Source organism: Primulina tabacum, chromosome 9, assembly GCF_025594145.1.
Source record: "Primulina tabacum isolate GXHZ01 chromosome 9, ASM2559414v2, whole genome shotgun sequence".
Classification (NCBI taxonomy): Eukaryota; Viridiplantae; Streptophyta; class Magnoliopsida; order Lamiales; family Gesneriaceae; genus Primulina; species Primulina tabacum.
The window spans coordinates 29,114,212-29,137,785 of record NC_134558.1 but is presented as its reverse complement, the minus strand read 5'-3'; the positions used below and the strand labels follow the sequence as shown (position 1 = coordinate 29,137,785).

At 36.4% G+C, this 23,574-nt stretch overlaps 2 protein-coding genes across 17 annotated transcripts; one reads left to right on the top strand and one right to left on the bottom strand.

Moving 5' to 3' along the window:
- Positions 1 to 3,441: 3,441 nt before the first annotated feature.
- LOC142555124 (ethylene-responsive transcription factor-like protein At4g13040) lies at positions 3,442 to 7,814 on the top strand. Of its 5 annotated transcripts, none has more exons than XM_075665813.1 (7): positions 3,442 to 3,476; positions 4,640 to 4,698; positions 4,876 to 5,006; positions 5,889 to 5,973; positions 6,737 to 6,911; positions 7,297 to 7,418; positions 7,499 to 7,814. In XM_075665813.1, the coding sequence occupies exons 2-7, from the start codon at positions 4,656 to 4,658 to the stop codon at positions 7,612 to 7,614; spliced, it is 672 nt and encodes a 223-aa protein (XP_075521928.1). In that variant the 5' UTR covers positions 3,442 to 3,476; positions 4,640 to 4,655; the 3' UTR covers positions 7,615 to 7,814. The 5 variants fall into 5 exon arrangements, with proteins under 5 accessions (XP_075521928.1, XP_075521929.1, XP_075521926.1 ...); XM_075665814.1 differs by lacking the exon at positions 3,442 to 3,476 and adding an exon at positions 3,488 to 3,631 and having other exon boundaries at positions 4,648 to 4,698; XM_075665811.1 differs by lacking the exon at positions 3,442 to 3,476 and adding an exon at positions 3,488 to 3,631.
- A 667-nt stretch (positions 7,815 to 8,481) lies between these two features.
- LOC142555123 (uncharacterized) lies at positions 8,482 to 14,767 on the bottom strand. 12 transcript variants are annotated; one of them, XR_012822335.1, is made up of 4 exons: positions 14,579 to 14,767; positions 9,302 to 14,307; positions 9,089 to 9,192; positions 8,482 to 8,923 (listed from the first exon to the last, which is right to left on the bottom strand). XR_012822335.1 is itself a non-coding variant. In XM_075665809.1 (2 exons), exon 2 carries the CDS (start codon positions 14,267 to 14,269, stop codon positions 12,860 to 12,862), a length of 1,410 nt encoding a protein of 469 aa, XP_075521924.1. In that variant the 5' UTR covers positions 14,270 to 14,307; positions 14,579 to 14,767; the 3' UTR covers positions 8,482 to 12,859. The 12 variants fall into 12 exon arrangements, 1 of the variants encoding a protein (XP_075521924.1); XR_012822336.1 differs by having other exon boundaries at positions 8,482 to 9,192; positions 9,302 to 9,412; positions 12,496 to 14,307; XR_012822338.1 differs by having other exon boundaries at positions 8,482 to 9,192; positions 9,302 to 9,412; positions 12,511 to 14,307.
- Positions 14,768 to 23,574: the final 8,807 nt, after the last annotated feature.

Below are 23,574 nucleotides of genomic sequence, written 5' to 3'. Positions count from 1 at the left end.
AATCAGACATTGCAGAATTTGGATCCAGATGTTTGAATTGCCAACAGGTGAAAGCAGAAAAAAAGAAATCAGGAGGTTTGTTACATAGCTTATCTATTCCAAAATGAAAATGGGATCACATTTCCATGGATTTTGTGACAAAGCTACCACGATCCTCCAGAGGTTGTGATGCGATTTGGGTTGTTATTGACAGATTGACCAAATCAGCATGCTTTATTCCGTACAGAATAACGTACAGACATGACCAGATGGCAGAGGTTTATGTCAAAGAAGTGGTCAGATTGCATTGTGTGCCGAAATCTATCGTATCAGATCGTGATCCTCGATTTACTTCACACTTTTGGCACAGTTTGCAACAAGATCTAGGTACAAAATTACATCTGAGTACTGCATATCATCCTCAGACAGACGGACAGTCAGAGCGGACTATCCAGACATTGGAGGATATGCTGAGAGCTATAATGCTAGATTTTGGCACTAGTTGGCAAGATTCATTGCCACTTTGTAAATTTTCGTACAACAACAGCTATCAGACGAGTATAGAGATGGCTCCGTTTGAAGTGTTGTACGGCAAGAAGAGCAGATCCCCTCTTTGCTGGGATGAGATATCTGAGGTACCTGAACTTGGGCCTGATATGATTCGAGAGATGACTGAGAAAGTGAAGCTGATTCAGCAGAGAATGAAGACAGCTCAAGACAGACAGGCCAAATATGCGAATATTCGACGTCGACCGTTAGAGTTTTAGCAGGGAGACAGAGTATTTTTGAAGATTTCTCTTTTCAAAGGCATTGTCAGATTTGGCAAGAAAGGGAAATTATCTCCTCGCTATATTGGGCCGTATGAGATTCTTGAAAAGATAGGTACTCGTGCCTATCGACTTGCTTTACCTCCATCTCTATCTGAAATACATGATGTGTTTCATGTGTCTATGCTGAGGAAATATCTTCCTGATGCTTCTCATGTTCTTCAGCCAGACGAGGCAGAATTTAATGAAACTCTGAGTTATTTTGAAAAACCGATCCAGATTTTAGATCGTAAAGAAAAGCAGCTTAGAACGAAGACTATTCCGCTTGTGAAAGTTTAGTGGAGTCGACATGGCATTGAAGAAGCTACTTGGGAAACTGAATCAGATATGAGACAGAAATTTCCAGAGTTATTTCATTGATGTGAGTTTTCTTAATTAGCTTCTGTATATCTCCTTCTGGTATGTGATTTGATTGCCTGTGATTTCGGGGACGAAATCAGATCTTAGAGGGGGAGAATTGTAATGCCCGAGATTTTTAGTCTGTTAATCCGAGATTATTGATTTGTGAATTGTGGCGATTAGAAGGACCACGCCGAGACGAGAGTTGAGAAGACATGATATATGTGCGAGGACAGAATACCTCGCGCATATGCGCGACACGAGGCGCGCATATGCGCGAGCAGGGCAGAGAACCTCGCGCATATGCGCGAGCGTGTGCAAGGAAGAAGTGCCGACACAGTAGGTCTCGCGCATATGCGCGAAGATAGGGCGCGCATATGCGCGAGCAGAAGAACTCAGAATGCCTAGACCAGTAGGTCTCACGCATATGCGCCGATGAAGGTCGTGCATATGCGCGAGACGTGCAGCACAAAGAATGAGCCACTTGGTCTTGCCATGCAATATATATGTAAATTACTTTCATTTCCCTTAAAACTTTCAGAGAAAACCGAGGGAAGCTCCCGAGAACCTTCAAGCTTACAAATTTTAGAATTGTGCTTGTACAAGATCCGACCGTCTGACTTCTAATCCGAGTTTAGTACCGTGCTCCGCTTGTCAAGAGCTTCAACGGGACGTAAGTTTTACTATTTTTGATATGGTTTGAAAATATGCTATTGAAGAATCATGATATGTTTGATATTATCTGTTCCTGAGATTACACCGATTTGAGAATATCAGATTGAGTTTGTTATCGATTATGAGTTATGATTTGTATCTGTTTATATTGTATTGATGGATATATCGAGATTGTGTTGTTATGCCGTCAAAACAGAATTAGATTGAGTTCTGATTATATCCAGTATTGATTGGGTTGTATATTGATCTTGTACTTCTCAATAATGTCATTGCCAGATTGAGTGTGACAGCTTCGAATTCAAGACTTCGACTTCGTCAGATCAACAAAAGAAAGGTATAAATCAATGTTAAACCGGGAAGATACGACTCGAGTTAGATTCGACTTGAGTTTCCCAAAATCACACACCTATTGTTATTGTTGTAATACTTTTGTATTCGTTGTATGTATATGCTTATTCTATTGATTTATAGAAAAGCAGAGAATAGAAGATAGATATCGAGAAAGAGTCTTGGGCAGATGTGCCTAGTCTTTGGCAGAGGTGCCAAGGCACTGGACATTTGGTTTATATCGATGTTGCTTAGGAGTAGATCGACTCCTATTCTAGAGATTCGATATGATGTACCAAAGTCCGGGAACCGGGATCCCTAGATAAGAGTTGAGTCAGAGATTATAAGTCAAAGAGTTTGATTTACAGTTTTATATCGATTCATATTTTTCAGATTATGATACATGTATTGATAACTGTTACATGCTTTTATATCTGTTTATCTGGTTGCATGTATACGTTGTTTATACTGGGAATATATTTCTCACCGGAGCTATCCGGCTGTTGTTGTGTTTGTATGTGTGCATGACAACAGGTGGGACAGGATCAGGGTCGAGAAGAGGATGAGAGATTGAGATTAGAGTGGAGATTCGGACCCAGAAGTAGAGTTGTTTTCATCACTTGATATATAGTGAATGAACAGTAGTTTGTATGATTTTCTATTGTACAAGACTTGTACTTTTGGATCATGTTGTAGATATTAACTTGATCTTGTGATTTGAATAAGAAGGGCCTACTTTGTTATAGAAAATTGTATACTTGTTTATATAGTATTCAACATTTAAAAAAAAAATTTATGACCCAATTTAATTAATTGATCCATTTACTTCTAATGATGATTGAAAAGAATGAATTAGCGTCCGGATCCCCGCATTAAGTATAATGTCAGCTTGTAAAAAAAGTAATTTTACAAGGGAAGGTTCAAAAGGTCACACATACGTATCATATTTTGTCACTACTATTTCTTCTATACCGTTATAAAGTTTAGATACTATTCAGTTCAGCTGTGTCAGGCTTTGTGCTAAGTTGTTGCGGATATCACTGTTGTATCCTGTAAAACAATCGTCCACAGTGAACCTCAAGCACCGTGTGAAAAGACGAATACATTTTAAGGAAACTATAACATATTATAGGTATCGATTTGGTTTCATTTTCTTTTAGTTTTATCTATGTAAGATTGATACATATTAATTCAAATTTTATATGAAGTTTAATTTATTTTATTATTAATAATATTGTAATTTTCAATTGTATGGCAAATTCATCCATATCATTTCAAAAATTCCCCATTTCCCCCAACAGTAGCTGCATGAGTAAACGCCAACTGCTTGTATGTGACACTACTCTCTTCGTTTCTTTCTTCGATTCTTAGTACCTTCCCCTTGTTGTCTATGCTTTAAACCAACCCTTTAGATATTTTTCCTCTTCGGTATCCACGACTATAGTATCTGCTACCTTGTCTTGTTCCTGGATTTTTTTCCTCAGGTATTACCACAAAAACTCCTGCTCCTTAAAATGGCCGCTTGTGATGTAATTAAAGATCGTGTTTTTTGGTTTCATTTTCCCCAAGGACTGTGGTCGAAATTATTGTCTGCATTGGTTGACTACTTGTCTTTATTAATTGCTGGCTGATATATGGGATTTGGAATTATAGTTATTCAAATTATGATATTCTTGGTGGGTTTTCGCCCTGATTTTCTTCTTGTTTGTTTAGTTTAGATTGGATTGCGTGATTGGATCTTGTTTTCTTGCTGGGCTTTTTGCTAGTCCAAGAAAGGTGGTAGGGCTATGGGGTTTACTTGTAGTTCTTGAAAATTGGATGATTTTGTTTTGTTTTGTTTTTTTTTTTTTTTTTGGTGTTAGTTCTTGTTGGCTTGATGAGTAGCTGCACTTCATGGCTAATTATAGCTTTTTGTGTCATTCTTCCATCGTTATATCTTTATAATTTGGACAGTCAGCTACTATGATACTAACTGTGGTTTATTGTCTTCAAGGCTTTCTGTGTAGATAATGATTGCTAAAACGAAATTAAAGGTGTGTAAAATTTGAGAGCTGACACTGAATGATAGATGGCTCTGTGTCTTATTTTAGGCACGTTATTGTCCAAATTTACCTTACTTCCTTTCTGTTATCATGTGTTACATGTAAAAAGGGTGAAATCTTTGTGGCGTGGTAGTTAAGTGGATCAAAATTTATTTATTTTATTTCGGGCTGTGTGAGAATAAAAGTCTTGCTGTAAATTCCCTGAAGATGTCATAAATTGAAAATTGTTCTCTTCATTTCTTAAAGTATATTATACAGTTATGCTATGATGAACTTTGTAGAAACAATGAATGGGCACGTAAAATAAAATGAGGACAACTGTGTCGTACCACCATATGAGACTGGCTGGCCGCATTCGTTTTTATATCCTTCTTTTTAGCACATTCCCTGTACTTTTCGTATTTTTTACATTTCATGGGATATTTGCTGAATTATTGGCTTGTGTATTAGGAGCACAGTCATTAAGATGGTGAGCATCCGGAGGCGCAAACTCTTAGGACTATGCTCTGGTATTTTAAGTTAAAACAGTTGTTATTAGTGATGAAGTTTATTATGTGAATATTTGGTTGGCAATACAATATCATGCATCTACCTTCTTGAATTGTTCTGTATAATTCATTTAATTGTCCATTCTAGAACTTTAAGTTAAAGTGCAAACTTTTTGGATACTTTGCATGATCGTTCAGGGAGAAGTTCTTTCTTGGCTCCACTGCCCCAAGTTGCCGAGCTTGGAAAAATTTTTGAAAACTCCGTGGAGAACACAAAGTCTGTCGGCAATTATGGTCTGTCTACGAATGGCTGCTACATCCCAAGAGAAGTTAGCATCTCTGAGTTCTATCTGTGTGATTCTATATGTTATCTATCGTACGATTTGTCTGTATGCAGAAAATATGGAACCATATTCCTTTAGAGTTTAAATTACTATCACAACAATGTTTGAATGTATATGATTTTTTTTGTTCACGGTAAACATTGAGTGTCTTGCATCTACTATTAGAAGCTTCTCTCCTTTTAGATTGTGAAGTCTCTTTAGTAAGAGGAACTTCGAAGCACTAAGCATATTCAGACACATGCAAGATTGATTTTTTAATTTGACCGCCCATCGGTGACCTTGAACAAGAATCCTGTCTTAATTGCCTACCATCTTTTGATGATTTGCTGTAACATTGTAGAATGCTTTGCTCCCGTGTGATTGAAATTCTTGTTTTTGGAAGGAAGAGCATTTTTGTATGTGTGAGTTGGTTTAAAACTTACTAGCCCTGCTTGCTGGCTTATGAAGGTAAATGTGTAGAATCTTTTGGTATAAACTCTAACAGCTTGTGGTGTCTCTCTCTCTCCGTTTGTTTGGTGGATAAAGAATCATCGCCGTATCACCAGTTTTAGTTATTCTTATCATGTTTACCTATAATAGAGAGTCTTAATTACGAGGAAAGTTTCATCTTCCTCTCTGGTAAACTTTACTGTCGAAAGATCATCTTCTCCTTTATCTGTGGATCATTTTTAATATGCGGCGTGTGCTATTTCATTCAAGATAAGCCTGACATAATTTTTTGACTAATGACTTTCATAGAGAAAAACATGTGTATACATCTCTACCAGTTCCAATGTTATATTTCCTGCATTCTCGAATTCATGCTCTATAATTTTGTTTGCATGCTTTATGTAATAAATTAAAGCTTTTCATTTTGAAAACTGCTAGGAAACCACCTTGGAAGATGGGCCTGGTAAATCAAATGTGTCTGCATCAAGTCCATTGCAAGACAACATCTTTCAATACTCCTCTGGTTCATTTCGTTCTTTCTTTCTCCTTTATTGTTTATGTCTCCTCCTTGCAGTCTTGTTTCTACTAAGAACTTCTTGCCAGTAATAGTGTAAAGTGTGAACCCCATTGTTGAGTTGTTATAGGATAACTTAAGACATTTTTCGTTTAAAATCTTTGTTCACATGCACATTGTTTAAGAACTTATTGGTTGTATGTTCGAATTCTCCACTTCTTTTTACGGATGAACAAATTGGTAACGCGTCTTTTTCTGAAGGGTGAGTGTGATTCAGTGTAGTCACTTAACATCTAAATGAAATTAACCAACAATTAAAAGCAGTAGAAAACCCTTATTCAGGTCTCGAAAATTTACGAGCATATGCCAGTTGCCTGATGGTTTCGGGATTAACTCAACATTAAAAAAATACAGTGGAGAATGTGGATCTCATTTGCGTCCCACCTTCAACAACTGTTGTACCTCCTTTCTGATAATCTTGTCTTTCTCGGGCGTTAAGATTACTTGTCATCTCACGTCACGTTTATCCAATCATAATACTCAGAATTAGCTTAAGTATATCCTTGTCTTTGTATGTTTTAGAGAAATAGACAGGTTTGATGATTTTGTCTGTTCACATATTTAAACATTTTGACATGTTCTTACGGTCACAATTCCTTCTTTTTTAGGTACATAAGTTCAATATTTTAACGGGATTATGAGTAAATATAGATATATTGGATGTTCTCAGCATCTTATAATTGATTTGATCCATCAATTTCCAATATTCCAGAGGTTAAACGCAGAAAGCGTCATAGGAGAAAACAAGTTGAAAACCAAGAACCATGCATCATGCGAGGTGTCTATTTCAAGAATTCAAAATGGCAGGCTGCAATTAAAGTTGACAAGAAACAGATCCATTTGGGTACTGTTGGCTCTCAAGAAGAAGCTGCTCGGTTATACGACAGGTAACTTTACTGGTTTTCTAAATGAATTGAGAATTAATTAGAGTTTTATTTGACTTAAGTTTTTTCATTTGCCCATCAATATCTGGTCTCATTAACTACCACTTGCTGCTCCTCTCTGTTTTACAAAACTGAGTAACTCAGTTTGCTAATTAAGTCAAGTGAGATCACAGTTTGGTGCACAAACCCCCTTTTCGAAGGAAAAATTACATTTTAAGTTGCTCTTTAGCACCAAGCCCAATAAAATTTGTGTCTTCTGACTTCTGCTAATAATATTCGATATCATGTTAATTCTTAACTCTTGCCTTTGTTCCAATGTATACGCCTGTGTTTGTAATAACTTCCAGTCTCTTAGTCCAAATGTGACAGTTTTTTCCAAAACTCACAGGGCTGCATTCATGTGTGGAAGGGAACCCAACTTCGAGCTATCAGAGGAGGAAAAGCAACAGCTTAGAAAATTTAAATGGGATGAGTTTCTAGCTTTTACTCGTTTAACAATAACCAACAAGAGTGAGGAGTCTCAATCTTAAAAATCATATGCACACGTTTATTATCTTTTATTTGTTGACATGTTTTTACTTTATCTACAGAAAGTCAGAGAACTACCCCTGGCTCTCAAAGAAAGTTGCAAAACAACGAATTGGAGAGTGGTGAGCAAGGACACAGCAGTGTTTCTGCTTCGGATGATGATACATCAGTCCCTTGAATTTTGCTTCATTTTTTTCGCAAGTCACACGGGGCGGATACTCCTTTTTATTCAATTCATAAGTTATAAATGTCCCCTATTTGGGCAGATAATGTTCGAAAGGACAACCAAAATGGTATGTCTCATTCGGTGTTATAGACTTATAGTTAATTTGTTCGACCTTTCCATACTATTAAGATAATGCCACTTGTACATTTGAATCAGTTGTTTTTCAGAAGTGCCCAGAATGAGTTTGTCTCAGCCCCAAATGATCGTTATCTTTGTGTTGTTTCTCGAGACATTTGGCCTCAAAATGCCAACTTGAGTACAATTTTCAACTCTGTTCCGTTTATGACAAGTGCTTTCGGCACGCTCTTTCTACAAGAAAGCAATTTTTCATATTAAATGATATTGGTCGATAAAGGTGAAACTGAATTCTGTCAATCTCATGGGTTAAAGAAAAGGTAAAACTTAAAACTTGCATATTTATGGTGGTATAATTGCAGTGACACGAAAACCTGTAAAGCTTATCCAGGCATCTTATTTTTGAATAATAGGTGCCAGAAAGCACAACACCACCCCATGAAAAGTTGTTTAATAAAACAAATTCATTCAACTACATAGATACACCATAAAAATAAATAAGCACCAAGGGCCTTCTGTAGTTCAGTAGTTTCTACAGGACATGACTGAAACACAGAACAAGAACATCGTAGGAATAGCTTCTCATTGACTTGTTTCAGTTTCAAACTTGAGGTTACATCATACCGGGAACCACCTTTAAAGTTTTCGGGGAAAAAGCTCCGAAGACAAAAAGTCCCAGAATCTCCCCTACTACGGAACTACAAATCAGCAGCAAAATACTACAAATCGGGAATTAATAAAAAATAAAATAAACCGTCGACCAAAATTCTCGTTTGATCGCTTAACAGGAGAGAATCTCCATGCATGGCATATATTGCTGGAGTATGCTTCCCATTTACATTTTCTATCGGATCTACAAATATATTGTTACATCCAATCAAGCAAAAATAGTGATTGATATACACCATTTTGTAAGCTCTTCTTCAAACTCCGTAGCAAAATCCTCTTTGTATGCCAAGATAATCCAAACAATCCGAAGAAGCTAAAATTTCCACACTCAAATACTCCCTTTGTTCCACGTCTGACGCTGAACCTTTGGAAACAGAGTTAAACTACATTTGTTCATGCAACTTAATCACAGAGAGCAATATGGCGACAAAACAATACGACTACATCCTATTGTTTCTTCCTCTTTGAATGCAGTCTTGCGTGTCAAGCGCGTCATAGTCCATCAGTTGATTAATGTCTGCGTTATAACCAAAAGATCATACCAAAATGTGACAGATGGAAATATCAAGATATATTAAACTTTGGTCACTACAATAGACACAAAACTTAGACAATTACATCATATCGGTACACAAAAATCAGAAAATATAAACTTGAAAAATTATAAGATTGTGACACATACTCAATGCATACACAAGTGAGAGAACAATGGAATTATTTGACCATACGCGAATCCTTTTTTTTTACTTCAATTTTGTCACTGAAAGAAGCTTGATACACTTTTCTCTGCCACAATAAAGAAGATAGATAGGGAAATTTTTTTATCAAGTGAAAGAGGCAGAACATAGCAGAATGGACTCAAAACAGAGGAATATTACTGTTAAGATGCCCTTACGAATGCACCTTTTATCCATCTAGGCCGACCCAGACTTTGACCACACACAATCAGCTTTGACACAACAATTGTTTTATCAACACCAACATAACCACTTGAGCCAAATACAACCTGCTTTTTTGCATAGCATTTGTTGGGCAAATATATGTTATTGTAAGTTATCACTGAACTGTGCAATGGTCAATAAAAACTTTTGTGAAGGTGTGGAGTTAAAGATAACTGGAAGATTTCAGAAGCTGTAACCATGAATCATTATCAATATTTATCAGATCCAGTTAATAGAATAATCGGGAAGGAGCCACAGGGCCGAATAGAATCATGTTACAAAACTAAGAATCAAACTACAGACAGTTCCCGTTCAGGCTGTGTTATAGAAGTAATTCTTACCGATCAAAAGTACAAAAATTAAATAAATGTTCAAAAGAAATGGGGGAGACCATCCCCAATTTGATTAGTATCCTTAGTTAAAGTCCAATTAAACCCCTTCAAATAGAAGCCAAATTAAACCCTTTCAAATAGAAGAAGACACAAAGAGGTGAAAATTGAAAGCATACTTCAGATGTAATTAATGCTGTCAGTTTGGTCATATTCTTTCCCAATATTTGACAGAGGAAGAGGTGCGGAGGACAAAACTATCTCTGCTCTATGATGTGCATGACCGTGAAAATGTAGAACAAATCCAAAATGAAGAAATGGAATACAGTACGAATTCACAGTTTCATATCATCCATGAAACTGCAGATCATTGATTATGACTAAATTGACAGACTATGGACTCGGTTCCTAACTTGAGTTTAAACAAGGAATAGATTTGCAACCATAATGGCATAAATATTTTGGTATGAAAATATTAGACTCCAGTTTTAACAGAGCAAAACGAATCCCATAAAAAATTATCTAGTTTAAACCCCGCAAGAGTCAAGATGGTGCACCACTAAAATTAAACAAAAGATGTAGGATGCAATTCACATGGCAAATTTATAGATGAACATAAAAATATCTTCTAAACCGCAGTAGCTACAGTCTTCTAATTAGGCACTGAATACGAAATGTACTATAGTGTGCAGACAAACTGGGTGGCGTATTTTCCAAGCAGCTGAAAAACATCACATTGGGTAGAAGAGTCAGTTCTAAGTGTATGCAATGCACATGAAAAAGTACCAAATATTCGAATGTCACATGTTTGAATGGAAAATAAAATAAATATGTCATTGTTGTTAAATATTAAATCATTTTTTATATAAGAAATTGTACTAACCATTATAATTTATAATTATCATATGATTTTGCATTTTGTTATCTGCCTGGGCTCAGTTGGCACCTTCCTTGTTGCAAGTAAAGGAATATAATTCAAAGTTCAAACATTTTAAAGAGAGAAAACTTCCCATTACTGTGACTGTCACAACATACTTCAGAAAACATTAGTTGGTTGCGACCTTCTAACATGCTCCATATTGTCTACTATGTTATTGATAAGTCCAAATCTTATAGAGATTTTTGCTATTTGATTTTATAATATTTGTCCTTATCTAGAATTTTTATCCCTAATTATGTGTTTATCTGGATTAATTTTATAATGATTGTAGATTTAAATAAAAGAGGAAAAAAGCCTAATTTGGGAGATAAGATGATTTTACAAAATTTCAAAGAAAGGGAATAAAATATTTTTATATTTTATTCTTTGATAATATTGAAGTTTTGGAAAAAATCTATGTAGATCTTGACAAAAATAAAATATCACATTTGAAAATAAAATCTACAATTTTATCTACATTTGTTATCTTGACATGGGCTTAAAAGATTTGAAGGATGAGGCCCATTGGGGAGAATAAAAGGAGGCGTGAAGGCAGAATAGAGAGGAGGCGCAATAAAAAAGAGAAAACCAGCGCAGAAGAGAAGTAACATGAGAGGAGAGAAGAGAGAGACGTGAACAGTGAGAGAAAAGAAGAGAGAGGTAAAGGAGAGAGAAGAAAGGAGAGGGAAGGAAGAGAGCATAACAGAAGGTTGCAGTTAAGCAGCAACAGTGAGGAAGTGCAGAAGGGAGGAAGACAGAAGGCAAAAGCTAGAGGAATTACTCAACACATGCTGAGAATTCTTTTCATTCCTTCTTAATTACGTTTTCTTCATTGAATTTAAATATGGATGTGCACTTTGGTTTTGAACTTATGGGATAATTTTATTTAAACTAAGACCACGATAGGGCCAAACAACACATTGTTTGATAATTGGTTTATTTTCAATATATTATTTTCCTTGATTTTAATTATTGATTGATGTTGGTTTAATATTTTTTGTTAATAGTCTGATCAACTATTTACATGATTGTTGATTAATCACGAATCGAAAGATGATTGGTTAAATATAGCAACAAAGACGTCATCAACACATGGTTAAACTGACTAGAAATAGTATTCAGTTTCAGTGTGCGGTTTTAGGTGGAAACTGAAATTGCACAAAGATTTAATGCATTTAGATCTAATTAAATAAAATTAGAAATAATTGGACTGTTAGATTTAAATAGGTTTATTAACTCGAGGAATCGTTTAATAAATAAAAATGGGGATTTCACCGTGATTGTCAAGAATTAAATAATTAATTGAATTTTAATACGTGTCAACATAGTAGAGTTTGGTACCGTTGTGTGTCTTAGTTATTTATTTGAATTTGAATCCCTCCTTGATATTTGAATCTCTCGTTTTTAATTACAATTATTTTATTTAACAGTTTAGACAATAATCCATATATCATCTTTATATTTATGTTGTCTAGCTTAAGTTAAGTGATATAAATTCTAGTAATTAAATATTAGTCTCTGTGGGATCGATACTTGCACTCACCATCCATTTACTATAACTTGGCCTAATTCGCTTGCTAGATTTATACTCAACCGAAATCGTCGGTCAATCATGTAAGAACTATGATCAATTCGACTTTAAACAGAGTATATAAATCTAATAAACCCTGAAATAAAAACCCCTACATTTGATAAATCCCAAAAGAAATAGTGTTGCAAGAGGTCCAGAAAATTAAAATTGGGCTCACACATACAGACACCACCTTAGGCGAGAGATACCATGCCATGAAACTTAGTAATCACAGACATGCAAGCACGATAAATCAACATAATTGGCAGAGGGCGTGGATGTTTCAATCTCCTGAAATAAGATCCAAAGAAAACAATGCAATTTTGATACCTGGCCAACACCCACCTTCAATCTTCTCTATTCTCGACTTCTACACAAGAATCCCAATTTCTTGTCTTGTCCTACTCAGTGGAGAGGTGTCTAAAAGTGAGAATGGAGAATTCTATTTCCACTTTCCGATAGACTGTAATGAGGGTACTTACTTACAGACTGCCTAATTGGAGATATAAACAACTCCGGTACTAGGCAGAACTCTTCAGGAGTGAGAAGTACATGCATAACAGAATGTCTCATGTAATCAGAGTTAGCATTTACAGAATGTTTTTCCAATCATGAAGCTTGCGAAGACATAATACTCAACTCACAGGAATTCATAACAAGCTCGATTGTAGTGCAGCAGCAACATAAGACTCTTCTAATTCTTTCCATATGGAGAAATAACATCAATGGTTGATTGATAACTCAACAACTTGGCTATCCGGACTTTCAACTTAAATTTTTGAACATCCCTCTGGGAGCCTGTAAGAGTAAGGCCTTTAATAACAGCCCTTTTGTCTGATCTAAGTATTTGTAGACCAGCTTTAATGCAAGATAGCAAGAGTTCAGAAGCCAGTCGGTACCTCCTAGCCTTGCAAAGATTGTGTACCAAGGAAGAGTAGGTAAAGGAATCCTTTACATCCATTGAGTGAAAAACTTGCAGTGCATAATCTATGTGGCCAAGTTTACAAAGAGTATCAATAAAGCAATTAAAAGCTACCAAGCAATAGAATCCCATTGTTTTCAAATGGTTTAGATGCCTCTCAGCACCAGAAATATTTCCTGCCTTGCAAAGTCCGTCTATCAAGATGGTATGGGTATATATATCACATTCCAGACCACTCTCTTCTGCCGCATTCAATAAGTTGTAGGCATTTTCTAGTTTACCTGACTTACAATGCATATTAATTAAGGTGTTATATGATGCGATATCAAGCTGGTACCCGATCTTAATCATGAGAGCAACATACTTACTGGCTTCCTGGGTCCTGCCCCACTTTATCAAAGCCCCAACCACTGTACAATACGAAAATAAATCATATGCGTACCCTTTATTCTTCATTTCCGAAAAGATTTCAAGTCCTTCCCTGAGGTTCTTACGCTTAAAACAGCATTTCATCACTGTGGTATAGGTAATAGCATTAGGGGAACAACCTGATTGTCGAAGCTCCTCGAAAAGCTTCATTGTGTCTTTCCATTTTTCTGACTTGCATAGACCATTGATAAGAATATTGTATGTCATTATATCAGGAACACATCCACCATGCTCCAAATTCCTAAATAAAATTAGTGCATTCTTTATATAACCATTCCTGCATAGTCCATTTATCATAATGTTGAATGTAGTTTGACATGGATATATATTATGGAGGAGAATATCATGGAAAACCCTGTATGCTTCATCTGGTTTTCCGTATTTGAAAAGGCAGTGGATCAATGTGTTATAAGTCCATACATCAGGAATAATTCCCATTTCAAGCATCTCTTCAAACATATCAAAACATTTAGACACTGTGTGCCCCCTGGTGGCACCAGCCATCAATGAATTATATGTAACAACATTTGGAGACACCCCAGCTTCCTTCATTCTGTAAATAACAGAGTAACCAGCTTCAAACCCAACAATACGACAATACCCCATGATCAGAGTATTGTAAGTCACAACATCTGGTACCACTCCCAATCTAATGCCATCGATTATAGCAGCTTCTGCTTTCTCCAGTTGCTTTGTTCTACAGAGGGAAGCTATCGAAATGTTCAACAGCTTAGTTGATAATCTAAGAAACATTATCACGCCACATCACACCCAACATCAGAGACCCAAACCTAGCACCAGGAAAAAAAGTGGTGTCATCTTTCTAAGCTCTATCACATAATCTCAAGCTTCAAGATCATTATTACCTAATACACCAAAGTCGAAGACTTCCATTTTAGCAATATAAAAATCAGACTATTACGAAATCATTCCGAAATCCCACAAATAAATTATACTCATTATGCATTACGAAAATCAAAAGTGATGAAATTTCCACAATTCTATGTTCGTTTGAGTGAAACAAAAACAAAAATTAAATAAATCAGAATAAAAAAAACTCGCCTTTCATCCCAAAACCTGATTCAATGCTGCCCAACATAGCGCGGCCAAACTGTAGAAATGCGAGATGAAGTAGAACAGAAGTAATTGAAAGTCGCGTTGGAGAGCAAAATTACTTCTGTAAACACACATTCATTGCAGCACTGGCCTAGGGTTTTCTTAAAAAAACCCAAAATTTATGAAATAAAATCATTAGGGCACCTCATTTACAATTATTTTCCTAATGTAACCAAAGTTATATATTCATAAAATAAATAAATATATACACTAACAATAATATTTTTTGAAAATATGCAAACAAATAATTTGATTAAAAAATTAGTGTTTTTAAATTATCTTATTTAAAAAAAATATTTTTAGTGTCTAGGCTTTTTTATAAGATAATATGATTAATTATAAAAAAATATATTTCTTTTAATTTATGGAAAAGAAATAAGGAGATATCGGATAAAAATAAAAAATAAAAATAAAGCATCACTTGATTATTTTTAAAAAAATTTAAAAACTAAATATAGATTAGTATGGAATAAAAGTAAAATCTATAGATTAGTTGATAATTTTTAGACATTTTATTGAGTGTTTTTCTCTATTTATTACTATATTGTAAAGTAAATTAGTTTTAGACTAATTTTGTTGTCGTTGATGAACATATCTTATTCATCTTTAAAAAATTCTAAATCTATAAAAATGTTTATTTATCTATCCTTAAATTTTTAGATATCTTCATAATAAAAGAATATATAAAAATCGCAAAAAAAAAGTAATAATTATTCTAATTGTATAAACACACATTGTGTGCATTGAGACACTAATATTAATTAAAATTTTAGATTATTTATTAGAGATTTAGAATTATTAGGCTTCAAATAAAACTCACATAAAATAATTAGAAAAAATTTAATATTTCCTGGCAAAAAAATATTAATTCTATGTGCTATGTAGAGGGAAAATCTCCTGATTTATTTGGTCTACTATACTGTGTTACATTTTGCTCATTATTGAAAAATAAACGTACTAAACACTATACTTAAACAAAGAGTAAGTCTCATATTAGAAGGTCTCGTTGATCTATATCCATAAAACGAGACAATGCGGTCCATAACTACAAAGAAAAGGAATGTGTTTACAATAAATAATAATAATTTTTTTCATGGATCGGATCGAGTCGGGTCAGATACATCTCTCACACAATTGACCTGTGAGACCGTCTCATAAAAATTTTTATGATAAAAAATAAAATAAATTACAAACAAAACATTCGATTTTTTTTTAAAAGATGGAACAATAAATTATATCTCAATTGTTTGTAATTATATTAATTTCCATCACATATTCTATTTTTCTTTATTGTTATTAATTAATTTATGAAAACTGAATCTTCTTACTAGCATATATCTTATGAAACGTTTCTAAATCATTTTTTTTTAAAATATACTAGATTTATTTAAAAAAAATCTTATAGAGCTTCGGCCGAACTCTGTATATATATATATTTTTTGCACCATTAAAATAAACTCAACATTTATTTTACTCAAAACTCATAATTGTAATAAAATTCATAAAATCGTAAACGTCAAACAAACCTAAACTAGCACTTTTCAAAAATAGCATAACCGTCATCAATCCTCTCAAAAATAGTGAGGTAAGTATAGTTGCCCATGCAACAACTACAAGGTATGTTGTTGGGTGCACTGTCACGCCCCGGGAAGGGGTTGGTTGACACCGGCGTTGCTTTCAAATTTACAATCGAAAACAACAAGCCTTAGAAATACAAAATTCAGAAACCAGTCTTTTATTCATAATACTGAATAACTCAATGTCTGATACAAACTCAAATGTTTTACAGCGGAAATGTAAAACCGAACATAATACTGTCTTAACAGATGCAGCAGAAGCTAATTACATAAATCAGAACTGAGAAAAATAACAGTCTTCTTCACCAGCCCCAGAACTGATGATGTTCTTCTTCTTCTAACAATTCTTCCTCGCTCTTATCTGAGATGGATTTGGTGGGTGAGTGATATGGTTGTCACTCAGTAAGCGGGGGCGGGAATAACTCCCAGTTTTCGAAATCATTTTCATACAGAAACAGTAATATGAATAATATACAGAAATTCTTATTTTTATAACAGAAATCAGTATTCCGAAATCAGTAATCAGTAATCAGAAATTTAACAAGTAAGCACTGAGCACGTTCGTGAATTTCATGGCTAAACTGATATCAGTACCCTATATGTTCTCTCCTCTAAGGGGTGAGGCCAGTAATCAGTAATCAGTAATGTTCAGAATATATATTCCTACCATTAGTTCACTAAGCTTCAGTGCTTCAAAAATCAGATATCAGAAATCGAACATACAGAAACTTTGTTTTAAAACATAAATCATCAAACTGGATTCAAGATATTTATACATAAACCCACTTACCGTAATTTTCTAGGAATTTCGGTGGAAGTCTGAAATCTGGTTGCTCTTGCTACTGGATTTTCTGCTTGAACAAAGGTGCTCTCTTGACTCGAATTTTCAAGTGATACTCAAGATTTGTGTAACACCAATTCAGAGATTTGAGGGTGTTATTTATAGGTAAATTTCTGACTGTTAGCCTCCCAAATAAATGGCCATAATCTGCCATTATGTGTCATTACAGCATTTAATACATGATAAATGCTTCAATTACAGTCATAAGCAGAATCAGTAGCTATCTACTGGAATCTCGCTACTGAACTCTTCTGCTGCTGGATTCTGTATGCTGAAAAATACATGTCTGCTGGAAAAATACATGTCTGCTGGAAAAATATCAGCTTCTGAAATATTAGCATCTGCTGGAAATTCAGGTTTTCACATCCCTCCCCCTCCTTATGAAAAGTTTCGTCCTCGAAACTTGGTTATACATGGTCCTCAAAGAGATAAGGGTATTGTGCTTGCATCCTTTCTTCCAACTCTCAAGTAGCTTCTCTTTCGGTGTGGTTGGACCATTGTACTTTGACATATGGGATAGTTCGTCGCCTCAGTACTTGGTCTTTGTTATCGATAATTCGAATTGGAATCTCTTCATATTTCAGTTCTTCATTTAGATTTCCCTCAACCAGAAGTGGTCCAGCTTCCAGAATATGACTTGGATCGGAAATATATCTTCTCAGCTGCGAAGTGTGGAATACATTGTGAATTCTTGACATGTCGGGTGGAAGTGTTAATCTATAAGCAAGTGTTCCCACTTTCTCAAGAATTTCGAAGGGTCTGACGTATCTAGGATTCAATATCCCAGCCTTATTGAACCGAATTACACCTTTCATGGGTGACACTTTCACATACGCTTTTTCTCCAACTTCAAATTCAACGGATCTTCTTTTCATGTCAGCCCAGCTTTTCTATCAATCTTGTGCAGCTTTTAATCTTTCCTTGATCAAAGCGACTTTATCCACTGTTTCTTGGATCATTTCGGGTCCAACAATGGCTTTTTCCTCTACCTCATCCCAATACAGTGCTGATCGACACTTTCGTCCATACAGAGCTTCGTATGGTGTCATCCCAATGCTTCTGTGGTAACTATTATCGTACGCGAACTCGATTAAGGGCAGATGTTCGCTCCAATTACCACTGAAGTCTAGAGCACATGCTCTTATCATATCTTCTAGAGTTTGTATTGTCCTCTCAGTTTGACCATCATTCTGAGGGTGATATGCCGTATTAAGAGTAACTTTTGTCCCCATAGCTTGTTGAAAGCTCTTCCAAAATCGGGATGTAAACCTAGGATCTCTGTCGGATAGTATGCTATCTGGAACTCCATGCAATCGTACGATTTCATTCATGTAAAATGTGGCTAGCTTGTCCAAATTATAGTTCATGCGGACAGGTAAGAAATGCGCAGATTTTGTGAGTCTATCTACGATTACACAGATGCCGTCGTGACTTTGTCTAGACTTTGGTAACCAGACAACAAAGTCCATTGAGATATGTTCCCATTTCCATTCTGGAATTTCTAGAGGTTGCAGAAGTCCTCCAGGTCTTTGGTGCTCTGCATTGACTTGCTGGCACACGTGACACTTGGAAACAAACATTGCCACGTCTTTCTTCATTACACTCCACCAAAAATTTTTCTTCAAATCTCTGTACATCTTGGTACTGCCAGGATGGACTGAAAATTTTGACTTATGTGCCTCAGACATTACTTCTTATCGAAGGTTATCGATGTCTGGTACGCACAATCGTCCTTTCATCCACAAGATTCCTTTGTTATCCGTCTCGAAATCTGGTGATTTCCCTTCTTTAGCTTACTCTTTTAGCTTCACCAAAGCGGAATCTCTATCCTGACTTATCTTGATTGTCTCTCGAAGACATGGTTGTGCTGAAAGTGATGTCAGGATCACCTTAATCATATTCTTTCGACTTAAAGCATCTGCTACCTTGTTGGCTTTGCCTGGATGGTAGCTTATCATCAAGTCGTAATCTTTCATGAGTTCAATCCACTGTCTTTGTCTCATATTTAGTTCTTTTTGAGTAAACAAATATTTGAGACTTTGGTGATCAGTGAAAATCTCACATTTGGCTCCATAAAGATAATGTCTCCAAATTTTCAGTGCAAATACCACTGTTGCAAGCTCGAGGTCATGTGTTGGGTAATTCTGTTCATACGGCTTCAAGTGCCTTGACGCGTATGAAATCACCCTTCCCTCTTGCAAGAGTACACATCCTAAACCTCCTTGAGACGCATCGCTGTAGATGGTGAAGTCTTTGCCTTCCATAGGTAATACCAACACTGGCGTGGAGGTAAGCTTTTTCTTCAAAGTCTCGAAGCTCTTCTCACAATCTTCACTCCATTGAAATTTGGAGTTCTTCTGTGTGAGTTTGGTGAGAGGTACTGCTATTGAAGAGAATCATTCAACAAATTTTCGATAATAGCATGCTAGTCCCAAGAAGATTCGAATTTCTGTCACATTCTTTGGTCTAGGCCAATCTGAGTTGCCTCTAATTTCTTAGGGTCCACAGATACTCCTGCTGCTGATATTATGTGTCCCAAGAATGCGACGCTCTCTAGCCAGAATTCGCATTTCTTGAACTTGGCGTAAAGTTTTTTTTCTCTCAGCTTCTGGAGGGTGAGGCGAAGATGTTATTTGTGGTCTTCTTCATTTGACGAATACACTAGAATGTCGTCGATGAATACCACAACAAACTTGTCAAGAAACGGTTTAAACACTCTATTCATGAGATCCATGAATACTGCCAGAGCATTTGTTAATCCGAACGGCATCACCATGAATTCATAATGTCCATACCTTGTTCGGAAGGCTGTCTTCGGAATATCGTTCGTCTTGACCTTGAGTTGGTGGTAGCCAGACCTTAATTCGAGCTTGGAAAAGACCGTAGTTCCCTTGAGTTGGTCAAACAAGTCATCTATCCTTGGAAGTGGGTATTTATTCTTGATTGTGATCTTATTCAGTTCTCTGTAATCGATACACAATCTCATGCTTCCGTCCTTCTTTTAACGAATAGGACAGGAGCTCCCCACGGAGATGCGCTTGGTCATATTTTCTTCTTATCCAACAACTCTTGAAGTTGCTCTTTGAGTTCTTTCAACTCTGATGGAGCCATTCGGTATGGTGCTTTTGAGATTGGTGTAGCATTGGGCACTAAATAAATCTCAAATTCCACTTCGCGGTCGGGAAGTTCGCCAGGGAGTTCTTCAAGAAATACATCCGGAAATTCTTGTACTACCGGAATCTCTTCTAGGGTAAGTGTGGTTTCTCTCTTTACCTCGCTTAGCATGGCTAGGTAAACTTCTTCTCCATTTTTATGGCTTTCCAAGTCTGGCAAGCAGAAAGAAGAATCTTTCGTTCTTTGGTCTTGCCATGAAATAAAAGTTTCTCTTGGTGTGGAGCTTGGATGGTTACCGTTTTTCCATGACAGTCTACTAAACCATGATTCTTGGCTAACCAATCCATTCCAAGAATTACATCGAATTCCATCATGTTTAGTTGAATCAGGTTTGCCTGGAAATTCTGATCTTCTATGAGAACATTAATATCCCGATATAGGGTGCGAGTTTCTAAAATTCGATTTGCAGGAGTTGCTACTCTATATGGTTCTTCTAAATTATCATGCTTAGCTCCTAACTTCTTGGCAAATCTCTTAGACATGAATGAATGCGTAGCACCACAATCAAATAACACATAAGCAGGTAAATTATTGATTAGAATGGTACCAGCTACGACATCATTTGAGTTGTCAGCCTCTTCTTGAGTGATAGCATAGACTCGAGCATTTGGCTTGTTCTCTATAAGCTTGTTTGGAGTTGTTCCTCCTGCTGGACCACCCCTTGGATCCGGAAAAGGGCATTGAGCAATGCGGTGGCCCATCTTTCCACAACGGAAACAAGCTCCAGAATTCTTACGGCATTCACCAGTGTGAGTGAATCCACAATTTTGGCACTTGACTCCTTCTTTGCTTGATGGAGAAGAAGTGGTTCCTTTAGCTGGAGCACTGGTGAATTGATTGCTTGAAAACCTAGGCCTCTTGAATTGTTGGTCCGGTTGGTATTGACTTGACTGAGGACGTTTGAGTTTGTTCTCACCTTCACGCCTCTTGATGTCATTCTCAGCCTTGATGGCGGCTCCCATCAATTCATCAAAACTGTTGGGCTCGATAACTGCAAGGGCAGATTGAATATGGCTGTTCAATCCCTTTTTGAAGCGATGCATCTTCAAGGCCTCGTCTCCCATGATGGTTGGGGAGTAAGTTCCCAATGAGTGGAACTTGGATGAATACTCCACCACTGACATGTTTGGTTCTTGAACCAAGCTTTCAAATTCTGACAGCTTCTGTACTCGAACTGCTGTCGGGAAGTACTGCTTCAGAAATGCCTCTCGGAACATTTGCCAAGTGATAGGTCCTGCCCTTACCATAGCTGGTGAGACTCCTTCCCACCATTTGGGTGCTTTATCCACAAGAAAAGGTGTAATCACATCTACCTTGATTCCTTGTGGAATCTCAAGTAGTCTAAGATGATTCTCCACCTCTTTCATCCAATTCTGTCCGACTTCAGGATCGGAGCTTCCATCGAAGTTAGGGACTCTTGCTCTTCGGAGAGCCTCATAGTGCTGTTTCGTCCCATTCTGAGCTGGAGGTGGTGGCGGTGGCTGGTTAGCATTAGGGTTCACTAACCCTTGTAGCGTGGTTGCCACAATCGTGGCTATAGCCATCAAGTACACCCGACTGAGGCCAACTGCTGGTGGTGGTTGTGGTGGTTGTTCTGCATCTTCATCATTGCGGTTATTGTTGCGTTTATTGTAACGAGGATTGCGATTGTTTCTAACTGGTCGTCCGTCCATTTCCTACAATTATAAAAGTTCTAAGGTTGATGGCAGAATAGAGACTAAACAAAGGAATCACAATGATCGAGTAATTGCTCCAAAAATTAAATATGAAACCAATGGATATAAATAAATTTTTATTGATTTCTCAAAAAAGTGCAATTACAACGAAACATCGAAATTGAAAACATAAATGCAATTGGAACAAGTGATATTACAAAGAAAACTACTACTGATGTCCTAATCTACCACTTCTCTTAATCCCAAATCCATAGGATCCTCCTCGACTTCTTCATCTTCTTCGGGATCCTCCTCAGGTTCGTCTTCATGGTTGGCTATCACTGTTTTAAGATGTTCAATATGACCATGCAGAACTGCATTCTGATCGCTAAGAACTTCGACAATGTCCTGCAGCTCTTGAATCTGAGCATCAGTATGTTCTCTATACTGATTATGCTGGTGTACGAGTTGGTGATTTTGATCCTTAAGTATTTGGATCTTCTCAACTAATGTATCACGTAACTCGATGAATTCTGCAACAGTCTCTTGGGAGGTTTCAAACTCTTCTTGAGTTCTATTCCTCTCTTCTGCCTCATGCAGATAATGAGCATAACTTTGAATCACCTCTCAAGTGTTCTGCTCGACGCTCTAATTCATCTTTGTCCAGCTCTAGGCAGTAGTTATGTTCTTTTAGTTTCTCTAACTTCCTCTCTAAGCTCTTAATGTAGTTACTCTGGTCAGCCATATCCTACATCAAAAACATGGAAGAGAATGTTCAGAAATGATCTCAAAAATACAGGTTAAGTTATAAACGAATACTGGAATTACAAAATCAGTACTGTCTATGCATTTAATAGAAGAAATAGCTCAAAATTTTTCGATCTTAGAATTGCGTGAAAAATTTACTAAAAATCCTTCACATTAGGAACATTAAGTGTACCAAGTTTGGTGCAAAAATGCTAAACCGTTTGGAAATGAAAATTCCTCAAAGTTTGCAAAAATGCTAAACCGTTTGGAAATGAAAATTCCTCAAAGTTTCGAAAATTTGAAAAATTTTACGAAAATGATGATATCACTATCTTAACGAAGGATTTTGGGGTTTGTCGGCGGTGCTAGAACAAAAGTTTGGTTCTAGGTTAGGTTCTCCTCGTCGAGAGCTTTCCAACGCATACTTTTAATAGTAAAAATTCCTCCTGGATCAAAAATTATGGCCGTTTGAAGTTTGCGCGAAAAACACTTCAACTCCCATGCCATTTGCAAGGTCTACTGCATTCGCTTGCTGGAATTCACTGTCTACTGCACTTCTGATGTTTCTACAATCAGTCTACTGCTGTTCCAGCACTGTCTACTGCTTTCCAGCACTGTTAGAACCAGTCTGCTGCATTTCGAGTCTACTGACCCAGTCTTCTGCATTCAGATCTACTGGTTTCCATCTACTGATTCTGGTTTTGGGCTACTGGTTTTGGGTCTACTGAAATTTTTTTTTCTGCTTATTTCAGACATGCTGCTGAAACACTCAGAGCTCTACTGTATTCTGATTTGTTTCCCTTACTGATTTTTCCCAACTGTACGTAGTTAGTCTATATTTTCAGTAGCCTATTACAGTAGTTAATTTTCAGAAGTCTATTACAGTAGCTTATTTTCAGTAGTCTATTATAGTAGTTAATCTCAGTAACTTTCAGGACTTATTTTCAG

What these genes read in the sequence shown, in the direction of transcription:
- LOC142555124 (XM_075665813.1), top strand. Translation starts at nt 4,656, where the DNA reads ATGGTGAGCATCCGGAGGCGCAAACTCTTAGGACTATGCTCTG. An exon ending in GCTGCTACATCCCAAGAGAA is followed by an intron (nt 5,007 to 5,888) that starts GTTAGCATCTCT and finishes GAAAACTGCTAG; the next exon opens with GAAACCACCTTGGAAGATGG. An exon ending in GCTGCTCGGTTATACGACAG is followed by an intron (nt 6,912 to 7,296) that starts GTAACTTTACTG and finishes CAAAACTCACAG; the next exon opens with GGCTGCATTCATGTGTGGAA.
- LOC142555123 (XM_075665809.1), bottom strand. Translation starts at nt 14,269, where the DNA reads ATGTTTCTTAGATTATCAACTAAGCTGTTGAACATTTCGATAGCTTCC.